This window comes from Colossoma macropomum, unplaced genomic scaffold, assembly GCF_904425465.1.
Source record: "Colossoma macropomum unplaced genomic scaffold, Colossoma_macropomum, whole genome shotgun sequence".
NCBI lineage: Eukaryota > Metazoa > Chordata > Actinopteri > Characiformes > Serrasalmidae > Colossoma > Colossoma macropomum.
The window spans coordinates 15,900,030-15,915,885 of NW_023494802.1; the positions used below are offsets into that span (position 1 = coordinate 15,900,030).

A 15,856-nucleotide genomic window follows, 5' to 3' on the forward strand; every position below is an offset into this window, starting at 1 on the left:
CGGGGAGTTTTTTTTCATTTTGCTTTGGGATTATTGAAGCAGAGAAGATGTGTTAGGAGATAGCAGGCTGGTTAGGTTCGAATTCAAACAGGCAGGAGATACTGAATGAGAATAGTTTGTTTAAGACCTGTGTGTTTGTTTAATCCAATGTTTCCCATACTGTAAAGTAGGGCGTGAGGCCAGGTGGCCAAACTCACATGCTGCCAGGCTTGGATGAGATAGACAGGTATAGAAGGTATGTGACTTTGGTCAGGGCAAAAATGCCCAGCTGCAGTTTTACACACACATTTACAACCTTATGATTTCACCCTAGAATGAAACAAGCTGTTTTCCCTTTCTCTGGTGGAGCTGTGGTTTACATTTGCTGGTTTAAGTCTGTGGCTCACACAGACTTAAGCTAGGTCTTCATACTATTTACGTAGCTATGGTAGTTACTTGGAGCTTGCTAGTAACTAATGTACCTCTACCAGCTACTTGCTTTTGATCTCGACAACAACGAAAGTAAATTACTGTTGTTAGCTCTCTATGAAACTTACATTTAAGGTGATCAAAATGTGCTAAGTTACTTGCTTGTTGCGTTGTTAATGAAGTTGGATCTGGCCCTGTCTAAAGAGTCAAACGCCGAGCGAAGCCTGCTCGATACTGTCCAAGGTTTGAGAAACTCTCTGTAATAAAATGTGCTGAGCAAACTAACAACTTTGAATTAAAGTTGTCCAGGATCCTGTTAAAGACGTAGGAGCTGAGGTTGGCTTCCTATTTCCAGCTTGTCTTGCAAATTTTCTGTTCCACCTTAAATGGTGCCACAGTTACAATCTGGCGCCTGTACAAGCTGTAGCATTTAAGGTGGAACAGAACATTCGATTAAGAAGCTGGCGAACAGGAAGCCAAATTTAGCCTCATTTAAAGATGAACATCAACCATGCCCATTGACAGTTCGGTTCCTTGTGAAGGACATGAAAAGTACGAACATCCCATCACAGTGTGGAGCGGTACATTTCTGCACATAGTCTGCCATTTTCATTGCTGTTGCTCCATTGTTGTTGTTTCGTTCTTCGCGATACCTGCTGGGCTACAACATAGGTTGCCGTGAATTTTAGGGGCATAAATATTAATGAGTCAACACTGTTATGTAACAGATTAGGTGATTGGCCCATTTACTTCCCTCTTTTGCAAATGCAAGATTTGCATGTGAAGGAGGAGACAACAGTGTTTGAGGTTCACAGAACGTCAGTATCGAACTCTCCTTATTCAACAATGCCAATGTAAACACAGTTTTTCTTTCCATGGCACCTTTAAAGAAAAAAAAATAGTTTGCGCTGAAATATGGTGTTTTACCGTTGTGTATTTGTGCAAAAAACAATGCGATTAGAATAATACAAGTAATAGAATAATACAAAAAATTTGTATTTATTCTAATATTATATAGTTGCAAAACTCACACATTGCCCAGATACATAGTTTTCAATAATTTACTTAGATACCTGATTTTGTTTTGTGTGTGTTGTGCAAGTATTCCTGTAAAAGTCTTGTATAAATTCCTGTTTATGATTACTGATAAAACAACTTTCATTTTTGAAAACTTTGTGTCAGCGTCAGGGTTGGATGAACATTGGCAGTCTGTCCTGGCACAGTTGAATATTAGTACACTCATACTCTGAGTATATTTGTGTGCGTTTGTGTGTGTGTGTGTCTGTGTGTGTGTGTGTGTGTGTGTGTGTGTGTGTGTGTCTGTGTGTGTGTGTCTGTGTGTGTGTGTGTGTACGGGAGTTGGCAAGTCCTGTGGTTTTCTGCAGCACAGCTGTGGCGTGAAAGATGTCTGGCATTCCAGCCAAAGATTCCAGAAATGCAACAGCGGCCCGCATTGTTCCCACAAACACACACACTCCAGTGACTGGACTAAATCCACCTCTTCTAATGACTGTCCTCTGATGTGATGGCCCTGTGCAAAAAATAGAACCTAATAGAACCTTTAGTCACTCTGTCTGTTTCCAGCAGTGCGACATCAGTTCAAACAAGTGAAAGACTTTCCGCTGACTCAGCAACTGTTCCGACGAACATTCTAACCTAAGAGGCCTGTACAGATGGTCATATGTTCAGTTATCATGCATCCAGTTACCAACATACAGATCATTCTACCTGATTGGTTTGGTGTGTGAAACTTCACTAAATGTTTCAGTACTGACAGTTTTAGCTAATTTTGAGGGTAACTCTAGGAAAGGGCTTGTGCAGGGGTCGGCAACACAAATTTTAAGTCCATTTCACCATGTTGGCTGTAAATATGTCTCAGTATGTGCTAATGTACTAGTACAGGATAAAAATATAAAATAAATGAAAACACAGACTTACTTTGCTCTGCTTTAAGCTTCAGCTCAGCTATAGCCGCTTTTCTCACATCTCCAGCAGGAAACTTTTCCGCAAAAGTGGAACGGTTTCTTGTAAAATGTCTCTTAACGTTGAATATTCTCATTCACCAGCTTCTTGATAAAATTTTCCCATTCCACCTTAAATGGTGCCTGAGGCACCAGAATGTAACTGCTGTGCCATTTAAGGTGGAACGGGAAAATTAGAATGAGAAGCTGGCAAACGATACAGTGACTACAGCTTTGTTGCATTTTAGTGTTTGACAGTTTCTCGTTGCAGATTAAATCAGGAAACCAGCTGGAGTGATTATAAATGCAAATAAGTCCATTCATCTCCAAAATATTAATTTTTGTTTTAAATCTTTTTCTATGCTTTTTTGTTAGCTACTAGCTAGGCCAGATTGTTGTCTGCGTTGCTATGGTGACCAGCAGTCTGCGTGCTGATCTTCAGGGTTAAAGGGTGAATTAGCAGTTCTACAGTAAGTCCAGCGTTTAAGACCATTTATTGTTAAACTGTGTTGAACGATCAGCAGAGCTTTATTTTACTTTTCCTGTGGAGCCGCAACAGGGCAGTAAAAGAGCCACATGTGTGTTGCCGACCCCTGCGCTGGACAGTACATGACTGGCAAGCACAGCTTTGAACAGTTGTATAGACATGAAATCATCATATTTTTTGTTAAAATACAGAAACATTTACTTAATTGCAGAAAATATGTGTTTTGGTAGAGGTTTTTAAGGTTACTCACTGATTTTCAGACTTTGGGTCACATTTAGATTAAAACACTGGGGTCTAACTGCTCACCATGTGTCCATGAGGGACAGGGATGCAGTCTCACTTCCTGCTCTAAGATGCAGGGGTGTGGCTAAAATAAGGCTCCGCCTATGGACTAAAACTGTTTTGCTGCGTCTGAAATGGTCCCCTAACCACTATAGTCTACATTTGAAAATCTGGATCACTACACTGCTGAACAAAACTGGTGATGGTAGTAAACAATATCGGACACTACTTCATACAGGTTTGCTCATATCTGTGCAAACAGCAGATTCCGTCATATAATCACTGTAAAAGTCATGCCTCCAGTGTAACCCCTGAGTTTGACTGCACACATGAGAAGACCTCACTAACATCTGTAACAGGTCTGAAAAGAGCTCTGTAGAGACGCTGCCGCTGTAGCTGGACTCGCTAATCCTCCTCAGAGAAGTTGAGCAAGAATCTTCAAACCAAACAACCCAGTGCATTATGAGTATCTCCTATCTGCTAGGTTTCATTGGTTGTACACTACTTATTGTGGTGCATTGTGGGATTGTTTAAGTGCACTGGATCTTCTGCACTGTGTTTTCGGACTTCACTTTAAAATGGTGGAACCCTAAAATAGTTCACTACATAGTGAATAGGGCACAGTTTCAGACACAGCTTTTGTGTTTTGGTAGTCATATGTGTAGAGGCTGTACTTTAGCCTGGCTAGCTGTTACTGTGAGTTATTTATCTTTATATATTATTTTTATTTATAGGAGAACAATATACGTGTGAATTTTGAGACTTAAAAACACACAACTGAGAAATTGAAAGACACTTAAGAAATATCTGTATGATTGCTGTCAAAATTTGCAGATGATGTTGCTATAAAAGAGCAGTGTACTTGAACCTTTTGACTAATAAAATATCCATGTAATGTTTTACCTCACGGTAGTTTCTGCACCTGTAAAGGTTTCCAAGAAATGTTTAAATTTTTAAGTTTTACAGTTTATTTTTTCATTATTGTTTTTCAACGTTCTTTTGACAGTTAAACCTGCACTATGTGAGTTTTGGGGATTTGGCGACCTCTGGTGGAAATGTGTAATTGCAAAGTGCGGAAGAACACTGTGTTGTGCCTCAGACCCCTTCCCTTAGTGAATGAATCTGATGATTGTGAGCACGTTGAAAGAACGTTCTTTCGAGGATGTGAGTGAATTATCTACTGCTGTCGTCATATCTTCATCAGTATAATATGGCTTTTGCATTTGAGACCCAAACCTTGAGCCAGATTTTCTTTTTGAGTTTGTGTGACAACAGTCTGTAAAAACATATGACACGGTGTGAGAAACTCCTGCAAAATCCGACCCAACGCCACTGATTTTTCAAGCATTTTTGGCTTTACAGGACGACTCACGGCAGCGCACACTCTTCATATATCTCGTAGAGCATCTTTATGTAATATTTATATATTATGTAATATGTAAAATATCTCCCCAGGGTTAGCTAACATAGCTATTTGCTAATCCTTTGAATCGTTGGCTTCATGTTCATCAAAGTGTCTTTCTTGAAGAGCAGGTTTTGTCCAAATAATGCCACAGCATTATTCCAAACTATTGTTTAAAGCTCATGTTGAACATCTTTTGGCCCAAAGGTGGTTTGAACAGCTGAAAGGTTTGTCGTGCAGATGAGTGCTGACATCGCATCAAAGGGATAAAGTATGTGCGGTATGGCATTATTCCTAAGACACTGTTAAAACACAGAAAACCTGTTCTTTTGTGATAAAAGCGCTTTGAAAGTGAAATGTTCCCAAACTTCTGACAGCAGTGTAAGGCATGCCTGCACATAAGGCTTCTAATGTCCCATAAGCGCAGAGGATACAACCTTTAATCCCCTCACACCTCTACAGCTATGCATGTGTTTGTGTGTGTGTGTGTGTGTGTGTGTGTGTGTGTGTGTGTGTGTGTGTGTGTGTGGATACAGTGTGTACAACTCAAGAAGCAGAACAGCACCTGATCTACGCACACCCAAGTTGTACGGCCTCTTCTTCAAGTCGTAACAGGGCCGGCTTCGGCAGCTTTATTAAGCTTGTGGTCTTAGCAGCCATAGTTTCGGAGAGAGAGAGAGAGAGAGACGAACAGCGATGGCTGTCAGTGGCTTCATGTTTTTGCCCAATATTGTGTTTCACGATGCAGTGTTTGGGTAGATAACACTTATCTTTTGTTTTTACAGATTTCTACACAGATAAGAAGGTTCATGTATGCATGCCTGTCCTTTCTGTATATACACATATACTACCTGCCCTCAGGCCTGTTATTCGGCAAGTCAATCTGTTGATCTTTTTTTATGCTGTCTGTCATAAAAAAAGGCAGTAAACTGTCACTGGGGTAGTCTCCCTCTTGTCACTGGGGCGGGACCCTCAAGGGTACATCTCAGTGCCTTTAGTCAGGGAACATAACTGTACCATAATCCACTGAAATCATGTTTTCTAAGTTGTACTGACTCCACACACCCCGTCTCGTCTCCAGGCTTTTATTTTATTGTTCCGTTTTAAATCATTCGGTTATGAAAAGGTACAAATACAAACCTGGAAAAACTTACTTAAGGTACGTAATTGTTTGTACCTTGATGAACGAATAATGTACCTGCACAGAACCTCTATTTCTAACAGTGTACAGAATCAGAATCAGAGGTTGTTTTTATTGGCTGAGCAAGATATTACTTACAGGGAATTTGTCTTGGAAGTAGTCCATGTTAATACTGACATTGTAACATAATTAATAGAGAAGGGAAATTTAATCTCCAGTGAAAATGTAATACGCTATTAATTTTTCAGCATCAGGAAACAAAGCAGTCCACTTTTTGACTTTCTTACAGCTTCTGTTCTTTTCAGGAGACTCGCTTTCAGTTTCTCAAAGAAATCTACGGAGTTTCCACACCTCCAAAGTTCAGTCTTAGACGTTGGTTGCATTTTCTGCATCTCACGATCCAAATAATCACAACACATTCAGTGATGTTGAGGTCTGGACTCTGGTGTGGTCAGTTCATTGTTCTGAGAAAACCATGCAGCTTTTTTGTTTGATTTGCAGGTGTTCTTTTTTGTCTATTTCTTTTTCTCAGTGAGGTTCTTCTTGACAGCTACACATCCTTTCAGACCCATAGTGCTGAGTCGTCTTCTCACACTGGAAGGATGGACAGAAACACCTGTCGATGTTTTCAGATCTGAAGCAAGAGTGGAGCTTGATTTTCACCTCTCTTAAAGTCCGATGGTGACAGTCTTGGTGGTCTACCAGGTCTTGCACTCTAGTTTTTGAGAGTCCTGAAAGTCAAAAGAAAAAGTTGTTTTCCTTTGACTTTCCCCTTCCTAATGCAAATGGACTATGTTAAATCTGATCTTGTACTTAATGGCCATTTTGACTGGAAATGTAATACATAAAGGGTGGTCTCTGCACAGTACTGCAATGCTGCTACTACTACAGCTACAACTAGTAGTTAACATGCATAATGAATTTCACCCTGTTACACTCTTAAAAGAAGTGGTTTCTAAATTCTGAAGTACACTGTTAAAATGAGACAGATCTGCTGAACTTAAAATGATTTAGTAACTGATAACATGGCTTTTCTTGAGTTGACTCAATTTGAGGACACCAGAGTTCACACAACTCAAACTTCTTAGTTGAGTCAAAAATCCTCCCAGCTACTGTTTCTAGCTCTGCATCTCAGTTAGATAAACAAAACTGAATTTGTGTTTTTTTACTCAGTTTCCCCACTAGCTGGCGCTCCTTCTATCACACACTTCACACACTTCTATCCCATCTGGCATATTTTCCTCTTGGAGCTTCCAGATGTGGGCAGCTGTGGTATTGCTGGGATTGAAACTCACAACCTCCTGATGTTGGAATGAATTATTAGACAGTTATACCACATGAGACGATGCCGTGTTTTTAAGTTTGAACAACAAATATTTTCTTCAGTGTTTTAAACATTTGTAGATAGAAAATCTGAGTTGCTTCATGTGTTCTTGAGTGGTGCGGTGGACTAAACGGTCACTCCAACAGAAGGTTGTGAGTTTAAGCCCCAGTGATTCCATAGCCGTCCATAAGTGTGTACCCAAGAGGAAAAATGTCTAGCAGGATTGTGTGATGGAGAGAGTCCTGGCTGGTAGGGAAGTCGAAGATAAAAACAAGTTCATTTTATTGACCTCACTGAGATGCAAAACTGGAAAATTGAGAGAACTTTTGCTCAACTAAGAAGTTTGAGTTGTGTGAACTCTGGTGTCCTCAAGTTGTGTCGACTCAAGAAAAGCCATGAAATCAGTTACTCTATCATTTTGAGTTAAGCAGGTCTCTCATTTTTCACAGTGTGCAGTTCATTGAAAACCTTTCATTTGTAAAGAACCTTTACAAGATGTGGAAATTCTTCAGACTTAAACCTTTTAACTGTCGCCCCATTTTTGCCTGAAACGGCTGCCTAAAGTAAAAGGAGCAATGCTCCCACATAGTTTCAGCTATAGTTATGACCTTGGTCGAATACGAAAGGTAACACCTTTAGGTTTGTGTGAATTACTGACAGAGGCAAGAATGGAGGAGTTTATTTCTGCCTGTCTCGTAGATCTCTAAACTGACTCTTGATGTGTTGTCAAGACCACATGTTTTGGATTATGAAGTCTCTGTGGGTAGCCGCAAGGCTTTGAAGGTAAAGACCCACAGATTTACTAGTGTTTGCTTTTTCGCTGCTTATGTTGCAAATGAGACGATCATTACTGCTGTGAATGACAGATTGTAAATTGGTTTGCGGGAAGCTTTCTAACGGTATATTGCGTCACTGTATTGCTGGATGATTCAATGCTAAAAAATGATGGAAAAAAAATGGAAGTGAACGGTGTGCTGGTACCGGTGTAGTGATCCAGAAAAAGGTTAAAAGAGTCTGCACATCTGCAAATCTCATTTACCAAAACAGTTCTTTGAAGGACCGTCCACTGAGAGGTTCTTTAGGGAACCAAATGTGGTTCTTCTTTTTTTGGAACCGTTGTTTTTAAGAGGCCACTGTTAAGCCTGCAGTCTAACGGCTGTTTCTAAGCCTGCATTTCTCTATCCCACTCTGCCGACACAGATCCTCGTGTTAAAAACACGTTAGTCAGGTTTCCTGGCTTTTTCCCAGACCCACAAAACCGGCCGGGGTGTTTCGTATCTTGTTCTGGAAGCTGCTGCTCTGTGAGAAGTGTGTGGTGAAGTCAGTTCTTGGGGAGGGTTTGGCCACAGGGGTGATTTATCACTGGATAAATGGTTTTGGGCTTTAATGAGATGGAAGCCTGAAGAGGAGCAGATGTTGAAGATGTTCAGGCCTGCCCTGTCTTTTGTGTCATTTATGAACAAGAATGAGAGATTCGCTGTTGCAATGTTGCACACCCATCGGACGGCAGCTGGAAAAACATATTACATATACAAATACATTGCTTTCCATGATCAAGACATCATGAACAATCTTTGACTGAAATACGTAAAAAACGAACTGCTAAGAATCGATGGATACTATTAAATAACTGCTCCTGCTGCTGTTAACTACTACTTTAAGGTCATTAAAATTAATTATGTTTACCTTCAGTTTGCATTCTACACTTTGTTTTCGTTTTGTTTTCTGTTTGTTTCGATTTCAAAAACATGAAATGTGGTAAAACAATGAAGATTGTTTTTTCTTTCTGCAGAACAGGACTGTGCACACCTGTAACTTTAATCGAATTCAAATCAATACAAAATCTCCGTTTCTACTAATAAGCACAAATGTGGTATTGATTGTTTCAGTTTTAATAACTCCTGTGAAGTACAGAAATGAACTCTGAAATTACAGAAATTAAACCTGAGTGTTATGTGTGTATTTTTCAGGGCACTCCAAAGGGATGCCTGGACTTTGTAACACGGTTTTGTGTGACTATTATCATTCATTAGTCAGCATGTTAGATTAGCAGCCTGCCAACAGTACTCTCTGATTTATTCACTGTGCTGAGGGTTTGGTTTGATGGAGCTGCCATGCTTTTATGTGGAATTTAGCAAGAATAGCTTTAAGCAATAATGCCAAAATCACAACATTCAATTAATATGTCATCAGTTGTACTTATATACTCAATCTGGAAGGTGAATGAACCTAGAATCTGAGAGGACGGAGCTATGGCTAACTTAATGATCTGTTAATTGTAATATTTCAGTACAAATATGGCCCAGCCGATTACTGATTGGTGCCTGGTATCTGCTCAGGGTATATAGGAGTTTTAACCTTTTATGGCAGAGAAGAATTTTCAGCAACAAAACAAATGCATAGAAATGTACTTCAGACTTCAGCAAGGGTGGAAAGAGTACCCTTACTTAGGTGTACTGTTGCTGTAGTGATAATTTAAAAGAATTAATAATGGAAATCACTTTCTTGTGGAGTCCCCCAAGGTTCAATTTTAGGGCCTTTGCTTTTCTCTTTGTACATGTTATCTATAGATGATATCATCAGAAATCATGATATCAATTTTAATGGCTAAGCTCATGACACACAGTTGTGCATACAATATTTCTCAGTGTATATCACACAAGTTTCTACAACGAATTAAAAAATAAAAGACGAAAATGAACATTCCTAGATTTTTTTCATGAACTACCTTTTTGAGCAAGCAAACAAATGCATACAAATGTACTTTAGACTTCGGCGGGGATGGAAAGAGTACTGAAGATTCCTGCTTAAGTAAAAGTACTATTACTATAGTGATAATGTACTTAAGTACATGTAAAATAATTCATAAAGGAAATTACTCAAGTAAGAGTAAATACATTGTTTATGTTTTAAAAAGTACTTGAGTAATCACTTCAAGATGCATAGTTTATTACTGTTTAATTAAGTCTATTTTTTGTTTGACCTTTAAAAAATCTGATTACTTGATAATAATTTAAAATAAGGTTGATTATTCAATTAATAGTGTAAGTTTTAGTGACAGCCCTGCTGCCCATTAATTCCATGAATTAACAAGCAGAATTAGTTAGCCGGTAAGCTAACTGTGAAGAGTGATTTCGGAAGACATTTGGCAGCTGATAATAATGCTCTTAGGCTGAAGTGTAGCGTTTTTTTGGAGCTGCACTGCTTCGATTTGATTGGTTTTCAAATTTGAACAGGCTTTCTTTTAATTGGTTTATGAGCCTAAACACACATTTGTTTTTACTCTGTAACTTTAAAATCAAAGTAGCAAATTACAAGTGTTTTATTAAAAATTAACTCAAGTAAAAGTACCATGATTAAATTCAACGCGAAAAATATTGTTACTTTGAAAAAATGTACTGAAGTACTGTAACGAGGGTAGATGTAATTCGTTACTTTCCACCTCAGTATTTCAGTCACCGCTTATTATTTGTCCAATTGAGTGTTTCTGGCACGTAAAATAAGCTGTTAATGATTTGAATTCTGGTTTGAATGTTTTCGAAGCTCCCACATTGCAGCTCTGACAGTATCACAATCAGTATCACTATTATCGCTACTTCCTTTTGACACATTTGGTGCGATGCTTTAATCAACGAGTCACCGCCGCTGCGGGTATTTAATGAGTTAAAGACTTTCTCTAAAAGTGTCAACACTGGCCTCTTCAACCACTAGGGGGCCTGTGTGAACATGTGGTGTTATTTCTTTCTCAGGCTGCTGTGAATGGTGACATGTCTGCAGTAGAGGGTTTGTCAGAGAATAACAGTGGCTTGGAAATGACCAATGAGAATAGCCCTCTGACTGGGGCGGAGCCACCCTCACCTTTCAGCCCCAAACAGAACGGGGGTGCAGCATCACCTGCAGGTGAATACATTCACACTCTCCGTACTCACACAAGCAGGCATACACACATTGATATAATACTAAATCAATGCATGTACAAACACAGACATACATACCGAACATATAAGTACTATTCACGCTGGGTTAGTTTGACCAGAGGAGGTGCTGTAATGTAAATTGAAAGGAATTTGTACAGAATAAGTGTCTGTAGCTTCTTCCATTTAAAACAAAGACCAACGTTCAAGCCATCTTAGAAGGCGCAATGCTCAATAACAATAACAACACGGTGCATGTTATTGTCTATGTTGTTGTTACATTACCATTAGGTCATATTGAACAGCACTGCTATTACTGAGGAAGCTCTGGGTTCCTTGAAGTCATGGAGCATTTAAATCTGAATTATTACTCCAACTTGTAAAAACTATGGACATTGCAGATTCATACTGGATTATTAACCTCTTTAACTCCATGGAACCACCACGTCATCATGTTCTTTACTTTATAACTTTCATATTTCATAAGCTACATTCAAAAGGTGGGAGTCATATGAGAGCTGAAACTGGCCTCTTTCCAATCAGATAGATTGGTCATGTATTTTACTAAAACTTTATAATAAAAGAAGCTGAACCCTGAATTTTTTTTCTACTGAAAGTTGACCCATTTTTCCACAAATCTGAGCTATAAACTGGATCTCAGATGGCGTCTCTTCAGTGATGTGCACTGTAAAAACTTATTTTTATAAAAAAAAAAGATTTTTGGCTTTTAGCAGTAAATTGTAAGCATATGACATTATGTTTATACAAAAAAACAACAACACTTTAAATCTATTTCATGCAGTTACTGAATAATTTGCCTTAAGATTTGGGCATGTAGGTTAAGATGGAAAAACTACAATATACCCTGCAGAATAAGGGGATTTTAATTAAATTATTATTTGCTAACATTTTCTCTTTGTCTCTCTTTCTCTCCCTCTCAGATGAGAGTGTGAACAGTCTGAGGAGGAAGAGGTCTCGGAAGCGTTCTGAATCAGAGTATGACAGCGTGTGGGACTCCTGCAGCGAGGTAGGAATTTACACCACCACACTGAAATCTCACACACACTGGGCCTGATGTAATTTTTGCGCCTGTTTCAGACACATTCTGTACATCCAAAACCATAAAATGTGTTTCTCTCTCTTATGCATATGCATTCGAGGGAGGATCATGCAAAATATATGTGGAGATTTTAAACAGGCAAGTAGCAGCGGCCTGGTTTGGATTGTGGGTTCTTCACATATTTGCGGTAATGCCTCAAAGACGTGTTGGGAGACTTTACATTGGCAACAGATATAGTAGCTAAATGGAGGCTTAAGCCCCAAACATGTGCTGAAAGAATATTTAGCAACAGAATAACATTATTTCAGCTCTCAGGATCAGAGGCTGTATTACAGAAACTTCCTATCATTTTTGTCCTAAATTCCGACAGGTCAAAATAAGATTTTTCACAAATTCATATTACAGAAGTAAATCTTATCTTGATTTAGTAATCATCTTATTTCAAGTTAGGAAATCTTAACTTGCTCAATAGAAGTCAACAAAAAACTGTCTTGTCTGTTACCTAGCAACCGACCATACACGCACAGCTGAAACGTAAACACGTAATCAGAGTAATTAAGTTAGTAAGCCAGACAGCTGAAGTTAGCTACCATTACTGACGTACAAAAAAGGTCAAAACTAAAGCGCCAAAAACTTAAAGTTAACAATATTGTGTGTTTTTTCAGAGCGATGCTGCTTCACAGTTTCAGTTTCCCTTGCTATCATCATTCCACTTAATAAACAGACTGTAACGCACCAAGCAGATTCAGATGCTCGCAGACGTAAAACACAAAGGAGGCTTTACTGATAGCATCACAATCCAAAGTCGTCATCACAAAACAAGCATGGGTCAATTCCAGAAAGCACAAAAGAAACAAACACACAAACATAACACCAGGCGGAATGTCCAAAAAGGGAGAGGCAAAAATGTAGTCGGGAATACAGGCAAAAAGGTCAAAAATCAGAAATCGTACACAAAGGCAAATAATCCGAAGGGCAAAGTCGAGAAACTAAAGGCAAAGGTCATACACAAAAAAACATACAACGGAATGAACGCTCAGTAGATCACGCAGTGGATACAACACCTCGCAAAGTCCCCATGCTAAAGCCTGGGCTATAAACTAAACTAGAGTTGTGATATGATCAAGAACACAGGTGACACACATTAGAATTCAGGTTAACGAGAGCACCGATGGGAGCACTAAGTCACGTGAGGAGTCAGGTGATCTCCCGGAGGATTCTGGGAGGTTGCGTCCAGGTTAGTGTCGTTATTGGTTGACTGTGTGGAGGTCATGTGATCTCCCAGAGGATTCTGGGAGATCGAGTCCGAATCTAACGAGGTACTCAGAGGATGCGTGACCCAGACACATGATCAGCTCTGTCTCCTCATTTTTCACCACCATCACTGTAATATTTTATCTGATGAGTTTTCATCAGGGCGGCACGGTGGCGCAGTGGGTAGCACTGTCGCCTCACAGCAAGAATGGCCTGGGTTCAATTCCCGGCCGGGTGACCAGGGTCGTTTCTGTGTGGAGTTTGCCTGTTCTCCCCGTGTCTGCGTGGGTTTCCTCCGGGTACTCCGGTTTCCTCCCACAGTCCAAAAACATGCAGTCAGGCCCATTGGACATGCTAAATTGCCCTTAGGTGTGAGTGTGTGTGTGAATGTGTATGTCTGTCTGTCTGCCCTGTGATGGACTGGCGACCTGTCCAGGGTGTATCCTGCCTTCCGCCCAATGACAGCTGGGATAGGCTCCAGCACCCCACCGCGACCCAGAAGGATAAGCGGTTTAGATGATGGATGGATGATGGATGGAGTTTTCATCAAACATTAGCACCCAAAAGTAATAAGAGAAGGCGGTGGAGATCGAGTCTGCAGCGTCTGGGCTTTTAAAACACTGTTAGAAAAGAATCTCACAGCACAGTTTTTAATGTAGATAAATGTAACATCATTGTGCTAGTAATAGTGAACTACGCTGCCGGTCACTGCACAAAACAATAGAAACAGACGGTTAAAACAGAAGTTAAGACACCTCTGTTTATCTTAAAGTTAGGACAGAATTTAGGAGATGTAGTCTAGTTAGGATGCTTCTGTAAATCTGTTTTCTTATCTGGATTTAGGATAAGATAATGAATTTAAGAACTGTTATTTTGTAATAGCTTCTGTCCTAAATTCAGTCACATCAAAGTTGTCATGGTGACTAAGAAGATAAGATTTCAGACTTAAGACGTTTCTCTAATATAGCCCTAGATCTATCTGTCTATCTATCTATCTATCTATCTATCTTGCTGCTGTCATAAGAAAACCTTGTATCTCACTTTTTGTCATTTTTCTGTTTTTGACATAATTTCAAAATACCTGTTGTCCTTTATATGTAGTGTCAACTTCATAAAGAATGGACCAATAGAAACGGCCCAAAATGACTTGGAAGTCTGGTTCCATTGACTTACATTAGAAGTAAACTAGGTTTTTTCCTTCTCCTGTAAAGTTACCATTTTGGAGATACGAGGTTTTCTTCCGACAACAGCGATATATATATATATATATATATATATATATATATATATATATATATATATATATATATATAGTCTGTAATGAGGAAAATGAGTATAGAAACACGGAAGTGTTCCTAATAAAGCGCTTAGTGAGTTATATATTTAGATAGCTGCCCTTTACACTGTGCAAACATTTGAACAAAGGTCAGTAGAAAGGCTACTGTTTCGGCGATGATGTTCGTGTGTGTGTGTGTGTGTGTGTGTGTGTGTGTGTGGATTTATATGTGTAATGGGAAATTCATTTTGCCCTCATGAACCCCTGACATGTTACAATAACATCCTATCTGCCGGATCAGAGATCGTTCAGAAGCCTGATAAGCAGAAAGGATTATGAAAGTCCACCATGGGAATGTTATCTCTGTTGCAGTGGCCCATATAGTTGATTTCCTTTTGTTCCCCAAAAGTGTATGTGTATTAAAAACTTGATAGAGGTTACTTCTCTGTGCGTGTGTGTGTGTGTGTGTGAGAGAGAGAGAGAGAGAGAGAGAGGTGGAGAGAGAGAGTAAGAGACAGCTGGACTGGCTGAACAGGTTCCCCTGACAGCACAGTCATGGGTATAGAATCCTTTCATCAGATAAGTCAGCAATGAGAAATTAAATTACGTGTGTGTGCACGTGTGCGTTTCTAGAATGGAGCAGGCGTGTAGCGGTAATTGTGTTGCATTGCAGGAAAAGGCTGATCTGGGCTCAGATTGCGGCTCAGGCCTCAGACAGACACCCCGTCCCAGGACCATCTTCCAGGCAGGACTAACAGCTCGCGCTAAACCGCGTAACAGAGAGAGGGGCCGCGGCAAGCAGGAGCCCACCAGCTTGGTAATCCACACACTCACACAGACCTGTACACACTCGCCCCAACTCAGACACAGGGACGTTTCCCGACGCATCAAATTTCACTTCAGTGCACTCAGCTGGTGTGGAGCCATGTCTGTGAATAAGAGAGAAATCAAGGATGACGTGCAGAAGGTATACACACTCCGAAATGAAAACAAAATCAAACGAGACTAAACTCATCACAGCTCACCACAAGCCATCTATCTAAACACTGCAAAGCGCTCGTGTCAGCTGTGTGTGTGTCAGCTCCGACACAGTGTGTTTGCTTTCACACATTTCACACAAAAATGTCCCGCCTTTGCAGGAAAAGCAGAGAAAAACAGGGAGAACCTGCGATAAGTCAAAGTCAAGGTCAAGTCAGTGTCAGCTTCATTGTCACTCCTTCACACCACAGATGTGTTGAGTGAGGACCGATATATTTCCATGACACGCTGCTACAGTTTACGCAGAAGAGCAGCAGATTGAATGATTGAATTACTTTGATGAGCCACAGCAGCCATCGCACACACTTT

At 39.9% G+C, this 15,856-nt stretch overlaps 1 protein-coding gene across 3 annotated transcripts in view; it reads left to right on the plus strand.

The window, feature by feature from the left end:
- Window positions 1–15,856, plus strand: part of dnmt3bb.1 (DNA (cytosine-5-)-methyltransferase 3 beta, duplicate b.1) — a 76,104-nt gene that overhangs the window by 21,630 nt on the left and 38,618 nt on the right. For 2 of the 3 annotated variants that reach the window (XM_036590729.1, XM_036590730.1), the window contains exons 3-5: window positions 10,755–10,905; window positions 11,861–11,946; window positions 15,183–15,326. In XM_036590729.1, the coding sequence (XP_036446622.1) occupies window positions 10,755–10,905; window positions 11,861–11,946; window positions 15,183–15,326 (381 nt within the window). The remainder of the gene's footprint in view (window positions 1–10,754; window positions 10,906–11,860; window positions 11,947–15,182; window positions 15,327–15,856) is intronic. The other variant, XM_036590731.1, reaches the window with a different exon arrangement.